We start from the raw sequence: 8,028 nt of genomic DNA on the forward strand, positions 1-8,028 counted from the left end.
GGGACCAGGTTTTGACACCTGGCATCTCCCAGGTTTCTAACACCAGCCCCATGCATGATCCCAGCAGCATGCGTGTCCAGGCAAGCCAGGGCAACGCAGAGAGGCGATGGCAATTCCTTGGCATCTGGACCCAAATCGGGCAGCCCACACCCCCCACAGTCACCTTTCCCAGGATGTTTGCCCTGAAGGACCAAAGAAGCCTTGAAATGAAAAATCTCATGTGTGGGGAAGGAAGGGTTAAACCAGAGTTGCACGTTTTCCAGATGTTTCTGGGCCTGCAGATTACCTGGGGTCTGCAGGTTGGCTGGCCGGGTCGATGGATGTGTCTCGGGGCTTTCCCTTCCTCGGCTGCAGGCGGGATGCTGGTCCGGCCGGCTGGCTTGGCTGGAGAAATCTCCACTTGAGTGGAAAAGTTAACCCTGGTGTGGTTTTCCCGGTGCAGGCTGTGAAGAGCATCCCGTTGGGGAGCTCAGCACGGCCCATGCACCCCCACAACCCACAAGCCCGTAACCTCCACAAGCTGTGCTTCCCCTAGGAGCACGAGCGTGAAGGTCCAGCCCCACCAGCAATTCCCATGGAGCTGCAGAAGCCCCGTGATGTCCCAAGGGTGAGGGAAAACCTGGAAAAATATTCTGGAAAAGGGCAATGAGTCTAGGGGGATGTGGAGAGGAGGATGGCAGGAGGGGATGGGGATGAAGCTCGGCGTCGGGCAGCCCTGCTTGTAGAAAACACTGGACCGTGGAAAAATAAGAGGCTGGATGCCTGCCCCCTCGAGCAAGACCATGGGTAAAGCCGGGGTCTGGACGAGGGTGTAATGCAAGGGGCGAGAGCTAACAGCATTGCTGGGCACAGGAGCAAGCGTGGCTGCCCGGACTCCCGGCTTCCCCTCCTGCATCCCCGGGGCCGGGGTCGGGGCTGGCTGCCACGGGCTCAGCGCGTGGGAAAGTCCTGTCTCCTCGGCTCTAATGCACGAGCGCCGTGGAGCCAGCCCTGGGGCGCTTGACCCACCGCCCTCCTGCAGCACCCATCATGGGCGAGCGCCCGGATTGGGGCCCCGGGGTTCGGCGCCAGCCGGTGATGCTGTCCTTCTGTCGCCAGTGACTGACTCTGGACCGTGGCCCAGCGCACACCTACCTGCTCTTGTCCCTGGACCTGCAAACCGTGAGACTGGGCGAGGAGAAGCAGGTTGTCCCCAGGAGCTCGGAGGGCTTTGGTGCCTGCAGGTCCGGCACTGCTGGAAGGTAGAGGTGGGAACAAGATGTGCTGGACCATGGGGGTGTGCGAGGACGGCAGGTGGGGAGTGCTTACACCCGGCCACCAGCTTCTGGAAAGCGTGGCTGAGAAAACGGGGACAAACACGCTGTTCCCACGCCTTTGCTGGGGGAGCTGGTGCTCCCAGTTAAGCCCAAGGCAAAAGGCATCATCTTCCACGGTGAGGCGGGGAAAGCAACCTTGTGCAAGAAGAGGTGGGCTCCACCTCCATCCTTCTCCATGGTGGGCGTCCAGCTCCCTCATCGAGCGCTGTGGGACTCGCTTCATCTCCAGGGGCTGCGGCTTCTGCTCTTCCTGGGCATCTCAGAGGAGCAAGACGGATGCATGATGACTGCAGCCATCCACCCAACGTCCAACCCCTCTGATGTGAGCTCCTCACCCCCAGCAAGGGCTCGAGGCACAGCCTGGAGTTGGGGAAAGGTTGGCTTGTGCACGAGCCAGCTGATAGACTCGAAGAGCAGCCTCAGCACAGAGCGACACAAAGATGTCAGAAAAAACAAGGCTGCTCTCAGGGAGGACAGGTCAGCAGGGTCACCAGCCCAGGGTGGAGGGTAGGAAATGACTGAGGGGTGAGAAAGAAGCCAAACCTGGTCCTTATTACACCAAACACTGCTCTCCTGTGCCAGCTAATAAGGCTGTTGCAATGCTGCTGTGTCGGCAGGATGAATTGCAGGCAGCTACTGCCCGCTCCGCTGTGGGAGGTTAGAAATTGCCTCCCCTTGGCTCAGGTGGTGTTGGGAGATCAGTCATCACCTGCCGAGGTGGAGATGCACAGGGAGCGATCCCCGCCTCGGTGGGGAAACCCTGCCCCGGACCTGCGGCTTTCTTGGGGAGAGGAACGCGCGGGGGGGGGGGCCGCCGGCCAGCCGCTGCGGCAGGCAGCCCGGGGAGAGCCCGGGCTGGTTACAGAAGCTCCAGGAGCCTCCGGCTGGGGCGTCTTCCCAGGCAAACACCTGGCCAAACCAGAGGGACACGGACCACAAGGGACCAGCCAGCACTGGGCCGTTCCCGGGTCTGTCGCAGCGCACCGGCGAGGAGGCGGAGAAGCGGCTGGTATAAATCCTTTGGGCTTTGGGCAAGGCTTGTGACGAGGCTTCCTGAGAAACCACGTCACTGTGTGAGGAGAAGCCAGAAACCAGCCGGTGCCTGTGATGGGCCCTCAGGTGCAGCACCAACACGCGCTGTTGGTCTCTTTATTATTTTCCTGGAAAGACAAGGAAGGGCGACGCTTGCGGACAATACAACCATGCTCCCTGATGGATGAGTTGAGGTCAGCCCGTGCCAGCCCTTGAGGGACCATGGCTGGGAAGAGACAGGGAGATGTGTGGAAGATCCCTGCATCCTCCAGCAGCAAAACGGGTTGAGGAGGTTCCTTCCTGCTCGCCTCGGTGCACCGCTCTCCAGACCAGAAGGGGAAGATAGCAGTTTTTAAACCCGCCTCCAGAAGGATGGTGAGTTAGGTCTGGATTATTTTCCCGATGTGGTTTTGAGTGCAGCCCCATGAGCGGCTGAGCTGGGCAGCGGAGGGTTGCGGATGGAGATCGGCTCAGGGACGATTGCGATGCCCCTTTGAAAACAGGGAGGCTGTGCCACGGTTCCGAGGCAGCTTGAAGATGCCCTTGGAGGCACGATGGGTGCTGGCCTGTTCCAGTCTGATCACTCCCATGCCTTTGGGTGTACCGGTCAGCACGTACGACACGCTCCAGGCTGGGAACCGGTGGGAGCAGGGTCCCCCCCAAGATTGCAGTAGCATGGGAAGTTGTCTCTCCTGCCAAAACACCCACCATCTGGGAACATCTTCCACTGGGATGCACTGAACTGAGCCTGAGCTGGCCCTGCTGTGGGCAGGGAAGAGCCTGGTGACCACGCCAGGCATGGGCTGAGCTCCCCCTCGGCGTCACCCGGGGCCGTGGAGGCTCCCTGGAGAAGGGCAGCCCCACGCAGGGTGGGGATGGACCAGCTCTGGGCTTGCCTCAGGAGTGAGACCACACTGGGATAGTCCACAAAACCTGCTCCCTGAGCAGCCTTGATGCTGAAGCCTGGCTTGTGGTTATGTCTCAGGGTTTCTTTGTGCTGCTGGAGGACGTGGAGGCTTCAACCGAGGCTGGTCTGTGGCGTAAGGGGGGCACAGCCTCCAGAGAGAGCAGCTGAGGAAGGAGAGGTCGCTACCTCCAATTAACTGGGGAGTAGAAAGTTGCTCCCAGTTAGCACCAGTTGCGCGGGAACATGTGGCACACTGAGGGACCAAGCTGTGGCACTGATCGCCAGCTCGCATCTCTAATGGACTTGCTGAGCCCTGGGTGGGCAAAGACCCCACTGAGAAGCTTTCCCCGTGCTCCTCAATCACCCCGCAGGGGCCGTGCACGTGAGGAGTGGAGCAATACTGGGATACTGGATTTACCAGCCCTCCTCCCACTCCGGGCAGCCTATAATTAAGCTGTGCACATAATGAGTTTTGGCAAAGTTTGGGTGCAGCCTGCCTGTGAAGTCCTCAGTGGCATCACACTCCTCCCTCCCCTCCACGCTCCCAGGGGCCCCACATATAGCAGGGAGCACCGGGGAGCACCGTCATTCCCAACCTGCTCTCCGGGACGCTCCGAAACACCCAGCCTGCCGTCTACGGGACGATGAAGACCTGGATCCTCCTTGTCGGGGCAGGAATAGCCCTGGGCTGCGTGTCTGGCCGTGAGTAATGGAGCCTTGCTTTGGCAGAGGGGCTAAACCAGCTGGTGCACCCGATGGGAAGGGGCCAACAATGGGTTGAAAGCAGACGGTGCTGAGGGTGCTGCCGTAAGCCAGGAGCTCGGCTGTACTGGTGCAGCTGGTTCCTTGCGAGGTTGGATCCAGCAGAGCTTCACAGGGGAAAAAGTGAGGGGTGTTTTCATGCTGGAGGGCTTCCTCGAGCTCTGGGGGACTCAGCTGGTGATGAGGGTGGTTTATCCTTCCCTTTGATGGGTTGAGACTTCCCCTGGTCTTCAGCCTTGTCCACCAGTTGCTTCCTGGTGCATCTTGCTGTGCTTTCATCACGTAAGCCTGCCTTCCTCTGGCTCCTTCATCCTCCCACACCGGGCGAGGACGAAGGGAAATATTTTTCTAATACCTTACCCACAATCCCCCCCGTGGCCGCTGGAGGTGAGCGGAGGAGCCAGTCAGATGCAATGGAAAATGCAACGTGAACTCGGGTGTTTTGCCCTTCACGACTCCGCGGTTGTTATGAGAGGAGACAGGCTTGGAGAGATGATAAAGAATAGCTCTGTCTTTAAGGCAGATGCTGCAACAAGGAGTGGCTTGTGGGCATCAGGTTTTGACTCCCAGTTGACCGGGATCCTGCACGTGACTAGGTGCCTTCATCGCCATCTTCTTGCACAAAATGTGAACTGTGATCTATTTGCAAGAAGGGAGTTTCGTCACTTCTGACGCTGCCAGAGGGCTGTATCTGATGCTTCAGCAGCGGATGACTCCCCTCAGGATTAATGGTGAGGAGTTTCGCAAGGCCGGTGCAGAAGAGGAGCTGCTTCTGCTGCAAACCAGCCATTGGGTTGCCCTGAAAGCAGGAGGATTTGCCATGGTCTCATCTCGTTTAACGCAAGTGCTAAGTTGTTCTTGCTTGAAGGAATAACTGGGCTTACCATGGCTGGGAAGCTGGGCAGCCTTCCTGGCTCGTGTCGTGGTCTGTCCTTGGCACACGCTTTGGACCAGAGCTATCAGAGCATCGCCCTGATGGACCCGTCTGAGCTGTAACACCTCCACCGCGTAGTAACTTTGCTTCTCCTCGGCTAGGCAGGACAGTGGTGGGAGATTTTGCCTGATTACCTCACAGGGAGCTTGCACCCAGGGTTATATGTGGTTTCGGGGGCCAGGAGCATGTAACTAAATATTTGGGGAGCTCAGTCTACCAATAGCTCTTTTGTTGCAAGTTAATTTGTCCTTCAAATGGGCCCTTTTAGAGGCAGGGTTGATCTTCGGTCTGTGTTTGCACAGCGCAGCGAGGTCTTGAGTCAGGCCAGGGACTCGCAGACGCTGCTCTGACACGAGCCGTAACTCATGTTCATGTACTAAACCGAGCTGGGAGCTGCTGGGAGGGCTCCGTCATGTCTCAGACATTTCCCCTCACCTTGGTGAATGGAGCTGCTCAGGAAATAGCCCCTGTTTTGTCAGTCAAAACTTTTTTGGCGGAAACGAAAATGAGTTTGTTCTCGTCAAAAAAGCTGTGCTCGGGGAGGGATGGATCTGGCTGAAGGGCTAAAAGTGAGAAAGAAATATTTGTCTGGCTTTGTGCTGCCAGAAAATATCTGCTGGCTGGACCAGCCAAATATTGACTGAGTAGTTGAGTGTGGATGCGCTGTGCTGAGCACTGCTGGCCGTGTCCTTCTGCTCCAGCCACCGTCCCTTGGCTGCAGCGTTGCCAGCTCTCCCAGCAGCCCTTCTCTCCCCAAAAGCTCCAGCAGCCCCTCTGAACTTGACCATCACGAGTGGCCGACTGCTCTGCAGCTATTTAGGTTCATGCCTGTGTGAGGAGGAGCAAACACCCTCCTGCAGCCGTCCCCCCTGCCCTGCTCACGTTCCCCGTGCGGGGAGAAGCCTCGGCACCCTGCAGCTGAGCCCCGCGGGAAATGGGACGATGCTGAGCTCACTCCCCCGAGGTCTCTGCAAGGCTCCCGGCCTTGGCTGAGTCACTGCACACCCCAGTATTGGTGTTTTGCTGTGACATGCGCTGGCAGCACGTGCCCCAGCACCGGGAACATCTCAGCGGTGACTTATGTGTGGGTAGTTCCCGCCTTGCACAATCCCTCCGGGACTGCTGCTGGAAAATGAGCCTGGATGGGTGATTCAGGCTGACTTATCCCGACTGCCGCTCTGGGAGCGAGAGGGGTGCTGTCCTGGGGACAGGGATCACTTCTACCGACTGCATCAGAGCTCCAGACCTGGCTGCTCTGCTGCGTGGACTGGTGAGACTGGGGTGTCTGGACACCACGAGCATCACTCCACCCAAACCACGGGTGCCCCTTCCCTCTGCAGCCCTTCCCAGTTCTTCCTGCATCAGTATGAGCAAAGGTGGGACTAAAGTAGCACCAAGGGCAGATGGCCTCCAGGAGCGTCTCAAGCAACCCCTTCCTACTAACACCCCTCTTGCTATAAAGTGGATTTGCGGAAAAGGACCTGGAGGCGAGAAGGCAAGCGGGAGTCAGCAGTGTGCCCTTGCAGCACGGTCAGCCAGCCTGGGCTGGGTTGGCTGGTGGGGCGAAGAGGTTCTTCCTCTCTCATCAGCACATGTGGGACCTCGATTACGTGATTCTGAAAAGCACAAATAATTTGGGTAAAATGGAAGACAACAGAGCAAGCAACGCAGGTGCAGAGAGAAGCCAGCAAGCGTGACACTTGGAGGTCACTCTCTTCGCTGCTGTATCAGGGTTTGCCCTGAGGGCATGTTTCACCTGCTGGAGTTCAAGGCAGGCAACCCAGAGGTGTTTAAGATGTGGCGTGATTGCAGGTTTGCAAGGGAAAGCACCACCCTTTCCTCCAAGGATCGCTTTGCAGGCTGGCGGCTTGGTTGGGACGTGGCTTCTCGGCACGTCCTTGGAGATGGTCACCTTCCTGGCTGGAGTAAAGGGATGCCGAGAAAGCCATGCCCGGGCTGCCTGCTGTCCCGTTCCTCCTGTCAGGAGCTGATGGGCAGCACAGAAGATAAGGCACCCTCCCTAATTTCACAGTCTCTGGGCTGTCTCCTAGTACAAACCCAACATCTTGGTCTCCTACAGCCCCTCTTTGCTCGACAGCAAATGTCCATCGTCCATCTGAGATGTGGCACTTGCCCTATTCAAAGCACAGCTTGAGTTGCTGCATTATTTTTAGCTTTGCCACCATGCGTAATAAAACACATGCTCAATGACACATTTATCATATAAATAGCTCGGGAAGGAGTTCCCAGTTTTCCCAGCATTGCAGAAAGAGCGACGGTCGGGTTGCAAATAAGGATGTCTGGAATGTGGCACTCCTCCTCCGGCCTGGAGACGGCGCGACCCGGGGCACTCTTGCTAAGCCTGGCATTAAAAGGGTGAATCAGAAGGAGCAATTAATGGTGGGGACCCAAGAACGTGTTTCCTGGTGTGAAGTGGCCCTGACGTGGTGGGCGTCCACGGCTGAGGAGGAGTGACCCATGGCGATGTGCATCCCAAGGATTCAGCCGGTCAAAATGCCACCCCTAAACGCTGACAAAGGATCCCAAACAGCTCCAGGGTAGGAGCCTGGTCCTTCAGGCTCTCCCAGGAGGGGAGCGTGGACAGAAGGAAGGATGGTCCCAGGTCGTGGGCTGGATGGGGCAGGGTGGTCAGTCCGTCCCGCGGACCACGCTGTTGTTTCTGTCTCCCAAAGACCTGTACACGGCCCCCGACTCCTGCAGGGGACGCTGCGAGGAGCCCTACAGCAAGGAAGACGAGTGCCACTGCAACGCCGAGTGCGAGAGGTACCACAACTGCTGCGAGGATTACTACAGGCACTGCCGACCCGGTGAGCATCCTCGGGCGACGGGGAGGCTTGGGGGGGGGCTCCTCTCCCCCTGAGGCTGCCAGACCCCATGCATGGGGTGCAAAGGGGTTGGTTGCAAGCGTGTCTCTGCCCGTGCCGCTGTGCATTTGTGTGGGTGGTGCTGGGCAGCCCCCAGCCCGTGTCTCCGTCACTCTGAGTTCCTTTTTCTTCCCCCCCCCCCCCCGCCCCCAGCCGGGGGGAGAAGGGGCCGGGGGGGCGCGGCACGCCCGC

The 8,028-nt window shown here is 58.5% G+C and overlaps 1 protein-coding gene across 1 annotated transcript in view; it reads left to right on the forward strand.

Annotated features, from left to right (window-relative positions):
* The first annotated feature begins 3,899 nt into the window (after positions 1-3,899).
* Positions 3,900-8,028, forward strand: part of ENDOU (endonuclease, polyU-specific) — a 6,479-nt gene continuing 2,350 nt past the window's right edge. The window contains exons 1-2 of the mRNA XM_009321620.1: positions 3,900-3,945; positions 7,645-7,794. Of these exons, the coding sequence (XP_009319895.1) occupies positions 3,900-3,945; positions 7,645-7,794 (196 nt within the window). The remainder of the gene's footprint in view (positions 3,946-7,644; positions 7,795-8,028) is intronic.

Source organism: Pygoscelis adeliae, unplaced genomic scaffold (assembly GCF_000699105.1).
Source record: "Pygoscelis adeliae isolate BGI_AS28 unplaced genomic scaffold, ASM69910v1 Scaffold803, whole genome shotgun sequence".
Lineage (NCBI taxonomy): Eukaryota > Metazoa > Chordata > Aves > Sphenisciformes > Spheniscidae > Pygoscelis > Pygoscelis adeliae.